Source organism: Lepisma saccharinum, chromosome 19, assembly GCF_977018435.1.
Source record: "Lepisma saccharinum chromosome 19, izLepSacc3.1, whole genome shotgun sequence".
Taxonomy (NCBI): Eukaryota; Metazoa; Arthropoda; class Insecta; order Zygentoma; family Lepismatidae; genus Lepisma; species Lepisma saccharinum.
In genome coordinates, this window is record NC_139247.1 from 70876892 (window position 1) to 70895779 (window position 18888).

An 18888-nucleotide genomic window follows, 5' to 3' on the forward strand; every position below is an offset into this window, starting at 1 on the left:
AAATGGCAGACAGCAATGTCTCGTATGCTTCATTCACATCAGTTTGGTAGTATAGGCTATCCCATGATTCTCTACTTATTAAAGCCTCTATCACACGGAACTAGATTTCTAGTTGGAATGCTCTAGTTGACGCTGGACTGGCTACCCATTTGCTAGTTTTCGCCTCACACGGTACTTGTTATACCGTACTTGTCGATAGTCTTTCGTTCCCATAATGGCGGCCGCGCGAGATGTAAACAACGTATCACTTCACACTTTTAAAATACGATAACTATCCAACCGAGAAAAATATCGCATCGCATTAAATGGTTTTAGGTAGAGAAGAACGGCGCTGATAAAATACATACTTTACAACGTTTACTATACACGTATGGAAGAATATTTTAGCTTTTTCAATTGTAAACATGCCTTTCGTGTTGTATGCACTCGGAAACCACAGACAAAAAAAGGCTACTTTACAAACTCACAGATTATCTTCACATGGCCAAACTTTGCTCTGATTGGCTGTTCCACAGAATCTAGTCGAAAAAGTTAGTAGCAATTAGAACATGTCCTATTCCTTAAAGCCAGTCAAGCAGTCAGCCAGGCGGCAGTTCATCGCCAACTAGGGCGTTCCAACTAGAAATCCAGTTCCGTGTGATAGGGGCTTTAGTAACTAAAATTAGCTTTAATTAAATTATCTTTTTGTGGTATTTATGTGTCTATAAGGTGTGTGTGTTTGGTTTGTTTTTTGTGCTGCAGTAATTTTTATGCATTGTGCCTCATGATCTGAAAAGCCAGTACTAATTGTATTGACACTGTATGCAAATAAGTTGGTGTTTAAGAAAACCTGATCAATTGCTGTTTTTGAAGTTGATGTGATTCGTGTGGGTACTCTCACAACTGCTGTCAGATTGTGAGCTTTCATGAATATTTCTACCTCATGTTCTGTTTTTTGACTCAGGAAATCAATGTTAAAATCTCCTATTAGTATGGATTTGATTTTTCTTTGTTGTAAATAGGGTTCTTTTCATTTCGTTAGGAACCAATATATTTGAAAATGTCACTTTCCTTTCATTAAACCCTTGAAAATTAATTTTAATGCACTTTAGATTGTCTACGTAGTCTATGTAAACTACAGCCCAATGTAATCTACGCGTAGATTACGTGTAGACAACGCATGTAGACGTAAACGTATAGTCTACGGCACATCACTGCTCTTTCCCCAGCGCGACACAAGAAGGCTCACTACCTACCAGCCAACTCAGTTGCGACTTGAGAGCGTTGAGTCGTATTAGGTAGGGGTGTGCGGGATTCCGAATAGTCGGGACCGGGATCGGGAAAAATATAAAAAAGAATCGGGATCCCTAGCAGTCTGGAAATAACGAATAGTCATTTTAAAAAGTTGTTAATTCTCGACGTTTTCTGCATTGCAAGTGTCTGGAAATTATCGGAAATTGTTTGTTTTTATTCCAGAAGTGCAAAAACAATCACTTAAGTTGAAAATGACGAGTAGAATTCGAGATTTTCAGAGCTTCGGGAAATTTCGAACATTTTCCGCCCCAAAAAATTTCCCGACTTTCTCGGAAAATGGTGAATTTTTCCTGTCCCAAATGTCGGGATTAGAAAATTTTCCCGTCCCGACCAAAAAAATGGTAGTGTCTACTGCCACGTTCTTTTTCTGCTTGAACCTCAAAAGAGATAAGCGTGGCAGCAAACTCATGCAATTACGTCTGTAACACATACTGTTAAGTTGTAGCGATTACTTTCACATAAATGTTTTAAGATTAGGTCCCTTAGCATTCTTCTAATAATAAACCTAAATGCTCTCGTAGTTAGGTTAGGTTCCGTTAGCATTAAAATAATATCGCTAAATGCTTTCTAAAGAATTTTTCTCGTCTTCATCTGTTCTTAAGATTTGTAACATCCTTCTAGCAGACGAATTACGTAGCAGGAGCAAATTTGACGCTTATTCTTACTGCTGACACGTGCGTGGCAGCAGACTCGGCCCAAAAAAATTCTGTTCCGCACGCCCCTAGTATTAGATATTCGGCATTTTTGGTGACAATATGCACTGGTAACATTGAGGACGGTGCTGAGTTTTCCATTCTTCAACTGTTTGTTTAGAGGAAAATGGAATCTCGCAACAAAAAGATGGGGACTCAGCTGTGAAGTTGAAAAATCGACGTAAAAATAGTTTTGAATACATTGTGTTCAGGGACGAATAGAAGGAATTTAACTTCAAATTCAAATACTGTTCCGAAGGTCGTCATGGATAGGTGAATTTCTATTAGCTATGTATATATGATAGAAGTTTTCCGAACATTGCATATATTATAGTAAGTCGAATTCGATTGTAAATTTGACACGACGATTCGTGTCCGTGTTGTTGGCCGGTAATGTATTCTGTCAGATAGTATTTACACACAGTAGTTTGTGAATAATTCAGTAGCATGTAACATTTGATGTATAAACAGCCGATCGTGGTACTACTTTACTATACCGGAGACACCTATCAATGATTTATTTCGCAATTTTTTACATTGCTAACGTACTATTCTGCATTGCGGAACATTTCTTTAGGTGAAATAATGAATTTCTAACGAAAATAATGTCTATTTCTTGTTCCTTATTTCCAACAAACCATCCACGATTAGCCCCAAAAACCATTGACGTTAGCCCAAAAATTCACGATAGCCCCACGAACCATCACGGGGACGAGGTATGCCTACTAGGTTAGGTTAGGTTCCATTAGCACTCCTTTTGTTTAATTTAGCATATACGGACAATACGAGAGCGTATTGTGCTCTCGTGCAGAAAGCAAATGGCAGCAGCAGCAATAGCGTGTCGGAAATAGATTTTCGTAGAAAACCACATGCATTCGCATTAAATGGATCAAATCTATATTCCCGAACATCAACAACGCTACAGAAAATGATTTGCGTAAGTACTTTCTCCTGTAAATTTGAAGAAATCTGTCTCCGGTATAGTAAAGTGTTACCCCGATCTTGAAAGATGATGTAACCCTATTTTATTTGGCACAATCTAAATCAGGACTTAAACAGCCAGGTCGAAATGATAAATGATGAAATACTATTGCTGGCGAACAAACACATCCCTGTTAAAATGCGTTAAGTGACAAAGCCTCCCGCGCCATGGATAAACAATACCGTTCGTGAATTTTGGAAGCTTAGGGACTACTGTCATTTAAAATACGTAAACACCGGCGATAACGATAGCCTTCTTAGCTACAAATACTTTAAAAACAGAGCTAAAAAGATAGTGCGAAATAGCAAGTTCCATTATTATAAATCTGCAATCGATAAGAACATAAATAATGCGAAAGAAATGTGGGCGAACCTGCGTAAACATGGCCTAATAGGTAGCAAATATGTCAGTCAAGATATTCCTGAAAAAATACTAGATCCAAATAGCATTAATGACTATTTTATACATACTTCGCAAAGTGAAGCGGACCAGGATGGCCTGGAAAAAATTTGCAAATCATTTTTGACCCCCAAACCCCTAAATTCATTTACCTTTACTAGAGTGACATCTCAAGACATACGGAAGGCATTCAGCAGGACACGTAGTAAAGCATGTGGAGACGATGGCATAAACTTTACAATTTTAAAATTATTACTTCCATTTTGCCTAAATACTATAATCGTCATAATAAATAACTCCCTAGCACAGGGTATCTTCCCAGAAATTTGGAAAAAGGCAATCGTTTTACCGCAAGCCTGATAAAAATGTGAATGACTTGCGCCCAATAAGTATACTGCCCATAATGTCGAAAATTTTAGAGCGTATTGTACACGAGCAGCTATTCACACACGTAACAGCTACATCTAGTTTTCCAAAGCATAAATCTGGTTTTCGGACAAATTACAGCACCACAACAGCCATTCTGAAAGTTGCTGATGATGTGCAAAAAGCTATCAATGAAAGCAAAATCACCTTACTTGTATGCCTTGATTTCTCAAAAGCATTCGATTGCGTGAACCATGAAGTTCTACTCGCTAAATTACACAGCATTGGGGTTAACGGCATAACCCATGATTGGTTTGCATCGTACCTTTATGGCAGGAAGCAGCGTGTACAAATCAGAGGCAAAAATAACTGGGTAACATTATCGTATGAGGGAAACAGATTCCTTCAAATTTACAGGAGAAAGTACTTACGGAAATCATTTTCTTTAGCGTTGTGGGAGTTCCTGAATATAGATTTGATCCATTTTAATGTGAATGCGTGTTGTTTTCTGCGAAAATCTCTGTCCGACACGCTGTTTCTGCTCCCGCCATTTGCTTTCTTCATGAGAGTGCAATGTTCTGTGTGTTAAGATGATGCAACCCTGTAGCCAGTGTTTCAGCCTCGCCGTGTTTTCAGTAGAATCACGTGTCGAGTATTTTTTTTTTTTTTTTAACTATGCTTGCCTAACTTAACCTAACCTAACCTTACGGAAAATGTTTTTGGGGCTAACGTGAATGGTTTTTGGGGCTAACGTCAATGGTTTGTGAGGCTAACGTCAATGGTTTGCGACGTATTAGCATAATTTCAAATCCGGTGAACGAGGTTGCAACACTGCATAAATCGACAAAACACTCTCAGAACGCCCCCTAAACCAGTATGCTATCACGGCCATAATGTGTTACAGATTCGAAACAACAAGTAACAGTGAGTACTCGTAAATAGAAGAAATAGACATTATCTTAGTTAGAAATGCATTATTTCACCTTAAGAAATGTTCCGCATTCGAAAATAACACGTTAGCAATGTAAAGAAGTCCGAAATATATGATTCGTAGGTGTTTCCCTCATACGATAATAGTACTGGTAACTGTTCCTCTGGGTGGTTAAACATTCGAAATGGAGTTCCCCAAGGAAGCATTCATGGACCTCTCATTTTCTCCATTTACGAGGGCGGATTGAAAAGTTCGTGGCGTGAGTAGGAAGGAAGCTTTTAATTTTAAGTTTCATACATTAGTTGCATAGCTATATCCTTTGGTAGTCACTGTGTAAAATTTCATTTCATTTCATTGCTCTATTGTTTCAGGTGAGGACTTTTAGTGGGCAGAAGTGACGGAAATTTGTGACATGGAGAAAATAGAGCATCGCGCTGTCATTAAGTACCTGCATAAAAAGGGCTTAACACCACAGCAAATTCATACGGACATGGTAGAGACGCTTGGAGACTCCGCGCCATCGTATTCCATGGTGAAAAAGTGGGTGGCTGAATTTAAGCGTGGAAGAAACAGCATTGAACATGACCCCCGCAGTGGCAGGCCTGCAACGTCGACCACAACAGAAAATGTCAATAAAATTTGTGACCTGATTTTGAGTGACCGCAGAATCAAAATCCGTGAGATAGCTGAGACTGTGTGTATTTCCTATGAGCGAGCACAAAACATTATCGTGAACGATTTAAGGTTTTCTAAGGTGTCTGCGAGATGGGTACCCAAGTTGCTTTCAGTTGAACACAAACGCACTCGACTCACCCTTTCCCGTGATTGTTTGGAACTGTTTGAAAGTGATCCGGAGGAGTTTATTGGGAGATTTGTGACTATGGACGAGACATGGGTGCACCATCATACACCGGAATCAAAACAACAATCAAAGCAATGGAAACGACAAGGATCTCCTACCCCAAAGAAAGCCAAACAGGTTTTGTCGGCAAACAAGGTTATGGCACCAATATTCTGGGATGCTAGGGGTGTTATCTTAATCGATTTCTTGGAAAAAGGAAAGACTATCAATTCTGAATACTACTGCACCCTGCTGCGACGTTTACGCGAGGAAATTAAAATTAAGAGGCCAGGATTGCTGTGAAGAAAGGTGTTGTTTCACCAGGATAATGCGTGCGTTCACACGTCCCTTGCATCCATGGCAGAAATTCATTCCTGTGGGTTCGAACTGTTGCCGCACCCATCCTATTTGCCTGATCTGGCCCCCTCGGACTTTCACCTGTTTGGAAACCTGAAAAAGTTTTTGGGGGTCAGCGATTTTCTTCGGATGAAGAGGTGAAAAGTGCTGTACTGGGGTATTTTGCAGACCTTGAGGAATCATTTTTTAAAAGTGATATAGCAGCATTACCGGAGAGGTGGCGTAAATGTATCTCCCTCGAGGGGGATTACGTGGAAAAATGAAACATAACTTATCCAAATATCTTCTCATTTTCTAGGTCAGGCCACGAACTTTTCAATCCACCCTCGTATGTAATGGACTTACATAAGAGCCTCTCGCATGAGCAGTATCACCAATATGCTGATGATACTCAGATATACATACATACAAGGATAGAAGAGTTCTCAAATGCAGCATCACAACTACAAAAAGACCTGAATGCCATAAGTGAATGGGCACAAACTAACTTTCTAAAATTAAACCCAACCAAGTCAAAATTTGTCATAATCGGAACTAAATTTCTGGTTAAAAAGCTTAGCCAAATCACAGATAACATGATTCTCCCCAAATTGAATAGCCACCCATTAAATTTAGAAAATACTGTAAATAACCTTGGCGTTGTCATGGATTCCCACATAGAATGGTCAGGTCATATTTCAGAGCAGATGAAAAAAGCCAACAAATCTCTTCGAGCATTACATCACTTGAAAAATATTGTAGGCATTGAGGTTAAAAAAAAAAATGTGCGAGAGTCTAGTTTTATCACGATTAATCTACGGAGCCACGGTTGCTTACAATGCAAGCAGCTCCATAACTAATAAGCTACAAAAGCTACAAAATGCATGCATAAGATTCATTTACAAGCTGAAAAAAAGGCGCCACATTTCGAAATACTTATTCAATTTGAATTGGCTTAACACCAAGAATCTCGAGAAATACCAATTATTAACTTTAACACACAAAGTACTAGGCAACAAACAGCCTGCATATCTCTTTGAAAAACTGAACACAAATTCGAGCAGACATGAGCATGTAACACGACGAAAAAAATTATTGTCAGTCCCAGTACATAATACGACCACCTACGGAAAATCATTTACCGTAACTCCCACTAAAGAATGGAATTCCCTCCCAACCTCCCTAACATCCATCAACAGCCATAAGCTATTTAAAAAGAATCTCAAACAGTATCTACTGGCAAGGCAGCGAAATACTTAATCACGAGCAACTTTTCATTCATAAAAATACGCACTGTAACATTTAGCAACTGTGTGCATATAAATCTTATAATTTCATTATTTTATTTTACTTCATTATTATTATTATATTTTTCATTGTTTCAGATTACTGAATATATATGAATATGTACTAAAACAAAAGCAACAAATATTAGATACATATGTTCATCAATTTATAGGTAAATCTGTTTTTCTTTTTCATTATTATACATATACTCGTATATACCTATATATTTAATTGTTCTTATTTGTATTGATATGTAATCCTTTTCATGTTTTTTTTTTTTTTTTTTTTACCCAATGTATACTCTGTAGTCCATTGTATTAATCTCCCAGACAAGGGTCTGTTGTAAGAACGGCCCTAGAGGCCGAAACACGCCCGCTCCAATAAAGGCGATTTTATTATTAGTAGTATTATTATTATTAATTGGCAAGCGTTACAATAAACTTTATTTAGTTTTACGGTTTATATGCCAGTATAAACAGTTTCATGAGAACGAAGCAATTTGATGTATTTATATTTACGAGAAACTTATTATAGTTGCTGAAGCTGAACTCCAAACCAATGTTGGGTATCATTATGCATTTGTTGTTTCATATGTATGCATTGTAATATTTTCATATACATCACTTTTGATGTTTGGTTTTACATATTGGTGTAGGTGTTACATGGCATTTAAATGTCCTAACCCAGTTTTGAAATTCAGTGTGAACTTATTTTTGGCATCAGAATACTCTGGCAATCTTTCTGGTATAAATATCGGAGCGAATTTACAATATAGAGAAAGTCTCCAATTTTGTTAAATTTCGGTATACTAACTAATTTTGGCCTTCTAATCACGAATCTGTTGTAAAAAACCGGGGGTCACGTCTGGAAATTTGAAGGAAAAAAAAGCCAATTGAAATTTTTTTCCAACCAAGCCGTTGTTTTACAAGAAAATGATTTATGATGTTCAATTTTAGTTCGAACCCTATTTTTTCGATGAATTTAGGGGTGAAATGAGTGCTAATGTAACCTAACCTTGTGTGAATGGTTCGTGGGGCTACCTGTGGATGGTTTTTGGGGCTAACGTCAATGGTTTGTGGAGGCTACCCGTGAATGGTATATGGGGCTAACGAACAATTATTCATCAAAATTTACAATTTCCAGACATGACCCCTGTTTTTTTACAACAGATTCGTGATTAGGAGGCCAAAATTAGTTAGTATACCGAAAATTAACAAAATTACAGACTGTAACATTATAGTATAGGGGTGACGGATTTCTTCAAATTTACAGGAGAAAGTACTTACGGAAATCATTTTCTGTAGCGTTGTGGAAGTTCGTGAATGTAGTTTTGATTCATTTTAATGTGAATACATGTTGTTTTCTGCGAAAATCTCTGTCCGACATGCTGTTCCTGCTGCCGTCATTTGCTTTCTGCACGAGAGCACAATGTTCCCCGTAGTCAGTGTTCCAAACTTGCCGTGTTTTCACTAGAACATGACGTGTCGAGTATTTTTTTTTAACTATGCTTGCCTAACCTAACTTAACCTAACCTAACCTTATGGAAAATGGTTTTTGAGGCTAACATCAATGGTTTTTGAGGCTAACGTCAATGGTTTACGAGGTATTAGCATAATTTCAAATCCGGGCACGAAAGTAGATATTTTCGGGTGAACGAGGTTGCAACACTGCATAAATCGACACAACACTCGCACAACGCGCCTTGAACCAGTACGCTACCGCCCACCTTAATGTGTTACAGATTCGAAATAACAAGTAACAGTAAGTACTCGTAAATGTAAGAAATAAACATTATCTTAGTTAGAAATGCATTATTTCACCTTAGGAAATGTTTCGCATTCCAAAATAGTAGGTTAGCAATGTAAAAAAGTGTGAAATATATGATTTATAGGTGTCACCCCCATACTATAATAGAACCTTATAGACTTTCTCTATATTGTCAATTCTTACCTAAATATCTGCAACATTTGTCCCAGAATACAATATCTAAACACTGACACTTACATCGGGAGAAAAAGGGAAAATAATGAGGATTTATCATAACTTATTTTATTAGCTTTCTTTGATTTATAGGATTGTTATCTTCTTTCAGCATGCCAACAGGAAATTCAGCAAACGATGCTTATAGCTCTACTCTTACAAGGTTGAACACCTTGAGAGTGGATGAAATAGTAAACCACATGGGTATAGATGCACCTCAAAATATGCTACCTTCCAATGCTCCTAGCAATCACCAGAGTCATATTCATGTAGATAGAGAGCACTCATATGCTCAAACAGGCACAGTTTCCAGAAGACAACCTACAGCATCGTCAGTTGCAGCATCTCAGTCCTCTTCATCTCATTCAAACCACCTTGTTTATAACTGGCAAGCAACCAAAACCACCGTCAAGGAACGCTTTGCTTTCATGTTCAACAATGAAATCCTGAGTGATGTCCACTTTATCGTTGGCAAAGATCTTCAGCAGCAACGAATACCTGCACATAAATTCGTGTTGTCGGTCGGCAGTGCAGTCTTTGATGCCATGTTCAATGGCACTTTGGCAACTCAGTCGGAGGAAATAGAATTACCAGACGTGGAGCCAGCTGCATTTCTTGCACTGCTGCGTTTCCTGTATTCGGATGATGTCCAAATCGGACCAGAAACTGTAATGACAACTCTGTACACTGCTAAAAAGTATGCTGTGCCTGCCTTGGAAAAGCACTGTGTGGATTTTCTTAAGTGCAATTTAGGAAGTGACAATGCGTTCATGCTTCTGACGCAAGCAAGACTTTTTGACGAGCCTCAGCTTGCAGCACTCTGCTTGGAGATGATCGATAAGAACACTGCAGAGGCTCTCAGTGCCGATGGGTTTACGGATATTGACCTTGACACTTTATGTGCCGTGTTGGAAAGGGACACGCTCAGGATACGAGAAGCCAAGATCTTCCAAGCAGTTGTTAGGTAAGGCCTTTTATAATTGTATCAGTTAAGTGATTTGCATAGTTCGATTTCCTCTCTCTAGTAATTTTTTGGAGCGAATTTACAATATAGAGATATTCTCCAATTCTGTTAATATTTCGCATAATCACTAATTTAGGCCTCACAACCACGAATCTGAAATTAAAATTTGGGGGTCACTTCTAGAAATCGGAAAATATGGGGGTCCATGATCTCAACCAACAATGTAGAATTGCTCATTATTTATCGCAAGATCTATCGTTTCATAACAAAATATACATATTTTCTGATATACTACAACCACAAATGTTAACTATCTTTGCCTAACCCAACTGCAACTAACCTAACCTTACTGTGAATGGTGCTTGGGGCTATTCGCCAATGGTGCGTGACCTATGCATGCATGGTTCTACAGCCCCACATTTTAACTGTTTCCCTAACCTAACCTTCCTGTTAATGGTGCGTGTGGCTATTTGCCAATGGTGCGTGACCTATGCATGCATAGTTCTACGATCCCAAATTGTAACTATTTTTGCCTAACCCCACTGCAACTAATCTAACCTTCCTGTGTATGGTGAGTGACCTATACGTCCATGGTTATACACTTTTGTAGCACGTAACTGGTGAAGAGACATTTTAAAAAAGCAACTGAATCACCATTTTCAAACTTACCTCTAATTAAAATCTGCATTCCACATGCTCTTATCAATACACGGATGGTTTCTGTACAATTTCAAAGCGTGCCCGCATGGACACATGCAACTACCCTCCTTCGGCAGAACACCAAATTCCATCAATTTGGTAACCAAACCACGACCATCCTCTTCTACACTGCACTGTAACACATTAACAATTTTTCATTTTTCCACGACCTTCCATGACCAATGCTGTGAACCAAAGAGAATCGCTGTGAACAGCGTCGCAATGCTCTAGACAGCGGAACAGACGTTGCTCGTCATTTCTTCACATCATCAAACATGGTTGCTATGTTTGTTTAGGGGGAATCATCGCGATAATTAACAACGTTATTTTACAAGTTCTACAACTCAATGTGCAATTTAAACACGTTACCCCCAAATATTATGTGCATATACATACGTACAACTGCATATTTAGTGAGTATAACAACTAGTAAACGAATTACAAAATATCTCTATATTGTAAATTCTTACCTTCAAATCTTAAGGTCAAAACTCTGCAGTTGAAGTAAAAATATGTTATGCACAACTCTCAGCAGGGCCAATTTAATTTACTTGCAACATTATAATGAAACTAAGAGCTTAGTACATAAACGAGTTGCACCATTCAACTCTTCGCATAAAGACTATGAAGTTTCTTATGGCTTCCCAGAAGTCTGTTCTTGCACAAAACTTGCAGACCTGGAGGTACGTTTGTTCCATGAGAATCATCTGATTGTGGTAGAACTGCACATTCAAAGTGATTTGAACTGTACAGGGTGGGAAAATAATGTATAATTTGAACAGAAAGCATATAAACAATAACATTGCCAGTAGAGCTTTTATCAACAAGTAAAATTAGATCTTCTACAGGATGCATACATTTTTATAAGCTTAACGCTGACATGTGATTTTTGTATAGAGCAAAGCCCGAAATTCAAAGGCTTTTTTTTTGTTGGTGGGGGGAGGGAGTTCACATAGCTTTGATAACATATAATATACTTGTTCAAGTCAAAAAAGAGGCACAAAGGCAGTCAAAACCTACCTGGTCCGACTGACTAGATCACGTTTATATATTTCACATTCCTGGTTCCAACAAAGCGAATATTACAAAAAAATCTGTATTATGAGTTTCTTAGCCATAGTCCTCTAAAGAATGTATAATTTACATTCCATTATGTCGAGCTAATAAAAAAATCAAGGGCTACAGCATTAACATTAACATTTTATGAGTAGTTCATTGGATGTTTTGGTGAAGTAGTCCTGGTGGCCACAATTGAATGTATTTAATTTTCTGTAAACATAATTACCGTATTTGCCAGCATTTGAGACACACTTTGTCTTGTTAAAATAGGTCTGAAAACAGGGTGCGTCTTGTACGCCGATAAACAGTTTTTTGATTACCTTAATTTCTGGAAATTTTCTCTGTTCCGAGTTAGATGGTTTCTTCCTTGTGGTGTGTGATGAAGATTAAAATGTATTATTTCCTAAGGTAAGTTATTTGTTGAAAGTATACTTAAATATTACTTTATGTTTGAAATACTGTAAATTCATTTTAAATTCAGTGATAAAAACTTTTCCCTCAAAATTGTGTACAAAATGTCTTTTACACCGGCAAATAAGGTATATTGAATATATATATTACGCAGTGTCTATGTTCTTTTACAGGTGGTCTGAAGCCGAGTGTAGTCGACAGCAGTTACCTCTAACACCTGAGAATCAGCGATCCGTTCTTGGAAGGGCTTTGCATTTGGTGAGGTTTCCTCTGATGACTGTGGAAGAATTCGCTGGAGGTGCAGCACAATCGGGGCTGCTGACTGACAGAGAAGTTGTTTCGTTGTTTTTGTACTTTACCGTGAATCCTAAACCTGCCATCAGTTTCCTGGATGTGCCACGGTGTTGCATGACAGGCAAGGAACAGACTGTAAATAGATTTCAACATATCGAAAGCCGATGGGGTTACAGTGGCACGAGTGACAAAATAAGGTAAACTATTTTTGTATTAAGTGTAGTGTTGTTTTGCAACAATAATTTGCAGTTGTGTGTGTACAGGATACTTAAAAAAAACAAAAAACATGAGAGGTAAGGTTAAATTAAATCACTGCAAGATTCTGACTGAAACAATTTAGAAACTTGAAAATGCAAGATGATATTAAGAAAGTTTTGTCAGTATTTTAACAATAACAGTCCAGTTGTGTGTTTAATGTTTAGCGGGTGGAGCTTTGCACGACTGTATTCCCGCTGAAGCCAGTTCCTTTTCAAGTTCACATTTTTCAAATTTGCCATGAAGTATGAAAAAGATTGTAGTTCGAGAACTAATTGTTGCAGATAGATGAAATTATTTTATTTTCTTTCTTAAACTTTGTAAAATTTGTACATTATGCCTCTCAATAATTGGTGGTAAAGGAGGAAGAAGAAGAAAATAGAAAATAAAAAAAATGCCCCCTTCCCTCTAATAGACCGAACATAACATACAGGTGGTATGTTCCTACAACCATGGAAAGTTTCGTTGAAATCAGGGTGGTACTTCTTGGCTAGAAAAATAATAACATTGTTTAAAGCAGCAGTGTCGCTGGATAATGGAACAATTTCCGGAATTTTGCTTCTGGTGTCAGCCCTACGGATGCTGGATGGACCAAATTTGAAGCACGACAAAAGATCAGTCTATGAGGATATGTAACACCCACGCCGTAACTTTGAATAATAATGAAAAAATATGGCGTTAGGAAATTTTGCGTAATTACAGAAAATTTTGAACTTTGGGCTTTTTCCCAAAGTTCCCCCATAGACCTTAATTGTCAGACATTGCTTAAAATATTCCATTTTACATGTACATTTTAAAATTTTCAAAAAGATGTAGTGGTTGAGGAGTTATAGCCAATTATATAATCTATCCTATAATATAACAGGGGTAATGAAGGGAAACAAAGGAGTTTTCAAACATCACTTGTTAATAATAGTATGTCATTTCTTCATATGTATACTAAAGATAAAAAAGACAGAACTGAAATATCGTGTGTTGTTTTCAAGAAATTATGCGTCAACTGCTGCCGCGCTTCTGGTCAAAATATCAACCATCCATTCTCAACAGAAATACAAACATGGTTCCAAAATCTAAAGGTTAAATAATGTCCAGTTGGTTGAAAATGGGACAACCATTCTGTTATGTCTTACATTTTACCTTGAATCTGGTAAATACTGACGTAATAATCTGAAAGAACTTTCACCTTTTTAAATTTATGTATTGTAGATACTAGAATAGATAAATTCTAGAACTGGAGTCTCAACTGATGCAAAAATTACTTTTTTCCCTTGTTAGGTTCATTGTAGACAGGCGGATTTTTGTTGTGGGTTTTGGCTTGTACGGCTCGATCCACGGCCCAACGGAATACGACGTTGTTCTTCAACTAATACACACAGCATCAGGGAAAGTTTGCGGCTCAAACAAAACAAGCTTCAGCTGTGATGGCTCCAATTACACTTTCAGAGTCATGTTCAAAGAACCAGTAGAGATCTTGCCTAACACGAGCTACACAGCTTCAGCAACCTTAAAGGTAAGAATTACTGATTGGATTCTGACAGGTTTTACTTTTAACTCAATTTTGATTATTTTACAAGGTAACCAAAAAAGTTCTTGCCGTTTTTAACATCACATGGGAAGAAGTGATCACTGATAGGAAAATATGTGCTGGAAAAGTGGTCAGGGTGGGAGTGGGGACATTGGTCTTGCCCAATACAAACACATTGCACACTCATAGCAGCCATAGCTTGAGCAGGGGCAAAGAGAAATGGAAGTGTTGAAGCAGCTCGTTTGGGGTTGTCTGCTTCATGACTTTAAGGTGGGCTTGTCCGGAGCAGAATCAAGTTGCCGAATATGTCAAGCCTTTGGGGATAATGCTGTGAATGAATGCACCAATAGGAATTGGTTCCAGAAGTTCAGGTTGGGAGATCTGTCACTTTGTGATGAACCTAGCAGTGGCCAACCACAGGTCCTGGATGATGAGGCCCTGAAGGCAACCATACAGGAGGACAGCAGCCTAAGGTGTGGTGAGCTTGCCAACCACTTCCAGGTTTCCGATACAACAGCCAGACTTCACCTGCATCACATAGGAAAGACGTTCAAGTTGAGCAAGAGGGTACCTCATTCACTGTCAGAAGGCAAGAAGCAACGAGTGACAGCCTGTTTCTCGTTGCTTTCTTGGCACAGCAACGCGCCCATATTTTGTCGAGTGTTCACCAGTTACGAAAAGTGGGTCCTATATGACACTCCCAAGTGTGCCCGACATTGGTTGTCAACACGGGATTTTGTGCCTCGTGCCACAAGACCACCTTCACACCCATGCAAGATCATGCTCTGTACGGTGGACTAGTCACCAAGTGGTGCACTATGAGCTGTTACCAACGGGCCAAACCATCACTGGGGACCTCTACTCGCAACAACGTGCGCAACAGGCACTGAAGCATAAGGAGCCAGCATTGGTTAATCGCAAGTGCGCACTGCTTCTTCACAACAATGCCAAGCCGCATGTGTTGTGGGTGGCCAGGGATACCAAACAGCGACTTGCCTGGGAGACACAGTGCCATCCATGGTACTTTCCAAACCTTGAGCCAACAGATTATCGCCTCTTCCATTCCCTGGACAACCATTTTCGTGGGAAATCCTTTGCAAATGAGGCAGACTTGCGGCAAGCACTCGCAGACTTCTTTCCATCCGAGACCCTGAGATTTATCGCCAGGGCACTGCACAGCTGGAGGCATGTTGACAAAAGGTGCTGGATGCCGATGGGGATTACTTTGAGGACTAACAGTATGTGACAGTCTTTGCATTCCTTTTTTGTTTCTGATGATCAAAAATGGCAAGAACTTTTTTGGTAACCTTGTACTTATTGGGTTAATCGCAACCCGTGCCTTACCCAAAGTTTGAACTTAGGATCTCTAGCTGCATAGTGCAATATGTTGACCAAACTGCCATGGAGCCTATTTTTTTAAAACTTGTGCCTATTTGAAGTCATCGAACAACTTCAATACTACTGAAAACACAGGTCAAAAGTTGGATGTGCCTAGTCTTTGAGCTGAAGGTAACCAACTTGCATCCAGTAAATGATTATTGTGGAACTTTATACAAGCTCTGATTTTATTTTGAAGCATTATAAATAAAATGTAATGTAACCTAGGGGGGATTACCCTGTGTGTAAACAAGTTTCTGATCACACCACTTTCACCATGGCCAAGATCGAGAATGTCCAGAGACCTAACTCCACGTGAGTCTTCATACCAGGTGCAATACATGCTTTTTACCATATTTTGCAGCATAATATTTGCTGATTTTATGCCATTTTTTTTTCAGAAAAGTGGGTGTGTGACCATTATATGAAGCTTTTTTTAAAGAAAGTAAGAATTGCATCTGCATTGCCGGTACTTAAAAAAACATTTAAAGTAAATTGTCTTTGGTGCAAGATTATGATGCACAGAATTTTCGTGAATAAAACTGAATAGTCCAAATCAACACACACAATGTCTTTGTGACAGTTTAGTTCCAGTCTGAAAAAAAAGTCAAAAGTAGTACGGATTTACAAAATGTATTCTGTGCCACTATCATTGGTTTTGTTAACTGATACGCCGATTAAGCAATGAAAGGTTAGGTAAGTTTTGGACTGAAAAAGCAGAGTGCAACTGGTGATACAGAACTCATCTAACTTTAGTAATTACACATTGAAGCAAATACAGTGAGGCTTCAATTTTGTTTCCCAGCATCATATATCTAATCTATTTGTTAAAAACACTATAAAAACACACAAACAGCATGATAAAAAAACACTTTAGGAGTTCTTCCTAGCTTTCGAATTCATTTCGGAATCATCACCAGGGCTGGTCGAGGGGCGACGGAAGGGAAGTTAAAGTTCTTCCGGCAGAGACAGCGAGTAGCATCAGCGGAACTTCAACTGCGTCCCTTCCATCACCCCTTGACCAGCCCTGTTGATGATTCTGAGATATCTACTACTATATCTTTTCTAGTTTAGACCCAACAGAAGAAAACATCAAAATTATTTCCCAGATACTAGTTTTGTTGAATTTTTTTTTTAGCTCTCTAGCCTCTGAAGAATATACAGTCGACGTTTCACTATAAATTGAATTGCCATTTATGTGTAAAACAGTGTGTAATCTATTCTCTGCTTTTCAGGGCCCCGATTCGCACTACGGAACCAAAGGCCTGAGGAAAGTAAGTCTGGATTGCCCCAGCGGAGGGAAGGTCACTTTCCAGTTCTCGTACGCAGCGGGCAACAATAATGGCACATCTGTAGAAGATGGTCAAATTCCAGAGATAATCTTTTACACCTAAAATTATCCTCCAGCATAAGCAAATTGTTTCTGAACTGAAAGTGCTTTTTTTCGCTGCTGCAATTCTTGAATGTAGAGCTTGATAGCACAGAAATAAATTACCCCCTTTTGAGTTCCCATTACATGATATTGCAATACATAATGAAGGGACATATTTCATTATTTATGTAGTGTACATGTAAGCCAGTGTTGCACAATAAGCTAAAAATATGTAGTAGTATCATTCATGTACTTTGAAGTCTGATTGAATTTTCACATATAGATATATTGGAAGTACCTACATTTATTTAGGAATTAAAAGACATTATCATCATCTTGTAAAATATAAGGATGTCATTCACACAAATCACATTTTACATGTTATTTTTTTTTTTTTACTGGCCACAAATGAAATTGGCTGTAAAAGTTGTATTTGTTTTTCATTCAAGCGTTACCCATATTTATCATAATATTGTAATCTGTGTGTGACAACAAGTCTGGTTATAACATTACATGTTCAAAATATGACTGTGTTAAAAACATTTGTAGAAAATAAAATATGCTTCAGCGTAACTGCAGCTAACTTTATTTCATGTTACGAGTCTCCTTTTTTTTGGATTTTTTACTTCTGAAAAAATCATGAAGCAATGACTGAGTTTTAAGTCCAATTTATGCACAGGTAGGCAAATTGGGACTGGACCTAAAGGGGATCTGAACAGGTTCCCTGGATTACAAGGCAACATTGCTACTTCACCATCGGGGAGATCCTTTCTGGAAAACATGCAGCATTGAATGAAATTTGTCAAGTGATTTGGTATACGAGGGTGATTCAATAATTATTGTCCCCGGCATACTTAAAGGATATGAATTGCAATGAATGATGGGTATATTGTAGCCTAATGTCTTAGATGCCTATATGCAAAATTTCAGAACTGTAGGTGCTATAGTAAATTTGTTTTTTCTCGTTTTAAATGTGAGAGGTGGCACTTAGTTTGAAAAATGGAGAAAACCTAACAACGAGCTGTCATCAAGTACCTCCAGAAAAAGGGGCTAAGCCCAAAGGAGATTCATGAGGACATGGTCGGTGTGTTGGGTGATGGGGCTCCTACCTACCAGGTGGTGAAAAACTGGTGCCGCGATTTCCGTTGCGGCAGGGAAAGCTGTCAACAGGCCCCTGGTGCTGGTCCTCCAACAACAGTATCCACCCCAGAAAACATTGATGCTGTGCATGACATGATTATGGCTGACAGAAGAATCATGGTGAAACAGTTAGCAGACATCATGCACATCTCTGTAGGTTCAGTGGAAACCATTGTGCATGAACACTTGGGATTCAGAAAGGTGTCAGCGCGATGGGTCCCCAAAATGTTATCCCGTGAACAACAGAAAGACAGAGTTCAATGTTCAAGGGCTGGTTTGGAGCTGATGGGGGCAGACCTGAAGCAGTTTTGTGATAGATTTGTGACAGTGGATGAGACATGGCTCCACCACTATGATCCCGAGTCCAAACGACAGAGTATGGACTGGCGGCAAAGCAATTCACCTCCCCCCCCCCCCCCCCCCCCCCGCAAATTCAGGGTGCAAGCATCAGCACGCAAGGTTATGGCCACAATTTTTTGGGATGCGAAGGGTGTGCTCCTTATTGACTACCTGGTGGGACACACTGTTACTGGGGACTATTATGCAGCCCTAATCCCTAAGTTACGCGAAGCAATCAAGGAGAAACGGCGTGGGATGTTGCGGCGAAAAGTGCTGTTTCACCACGATAAAGCTCCAGCACACAGAAGCCATGTTACTGGTGCCGCAATCCATGCTGCTGGTTTCC

At 38.8% G+C, this 18888-nt stretch overlaps 1 protein-coding gene across 3 annotated transcripts; it reads left to right on the forward strand.

Moving 5' to 3' along the window:
- Window positions 1–2077: 2077 nt before the first annotated feature.
- Window positions 2078–17629, forward strand: LOC146002917 (BTB/POZ domain-containing protein 2-like). Of its 3 annotated transcripts, XM_083141021.1 has the most exons (6): window positions 2079–2258; window positions 7226–7299; window positions 9220–10071; window positions 12414–12731; window positions 14065–14299; window positions 16927–17629. In XM_083141021.1, the coding sequence occupies exons 3-6, from the start codon at window positions 9221–9223 to the stop codon at window positions 17083–17085; spliced, it is 1563 nt and encodes a 520-aa protein (XP_082997147.1). In that variant the 5' UTR covers window positions 2079–2258; window positions 7226–7299; window position 9220; the 3' UTR covers window positions 17086–17629. The 3 variants fall into 3 exon arrangements, with proteins under 3 accessions (XP_082997144.1, XP_082997147.1, XP_082997145.1); XM_083141018.1 differs by lacking the exon at window positions 7226–7299 and having other exon boundaries at window positions 2078–2318; XM_083141019.1 differs by lacking the exon at window positions 7226–7299.
- Window positions 17630–18888: the final 1259 nt, after the last annotated feature.

What these genes read in the sequence shown, in the direction of transcription:
- LOC146002917 (XM_083141018.1), top strand. Translation starts at nt 2,284, where the DNA reads ATGATAGAAGTTTTCCGAACATTGCATATATTATA. An exon ending in CGAACATTGCATATATTATA is followed by an intron (nt 2,319 to 9,219) that starts GTAAGTCGAATT and finishes ATCTTCTTTCAG; the next exon opens with CATGCCAACAGGAAATTCAG. An exon ending in CAGCTTCAGCAACCTTAAAG is followed by an intron (nt 14,300 to 16,926) that starts GTAAGAATTACT and finishes TCTGCTTTTCAG; the next exon opens with GGCCCCGATTCGCACTACGG.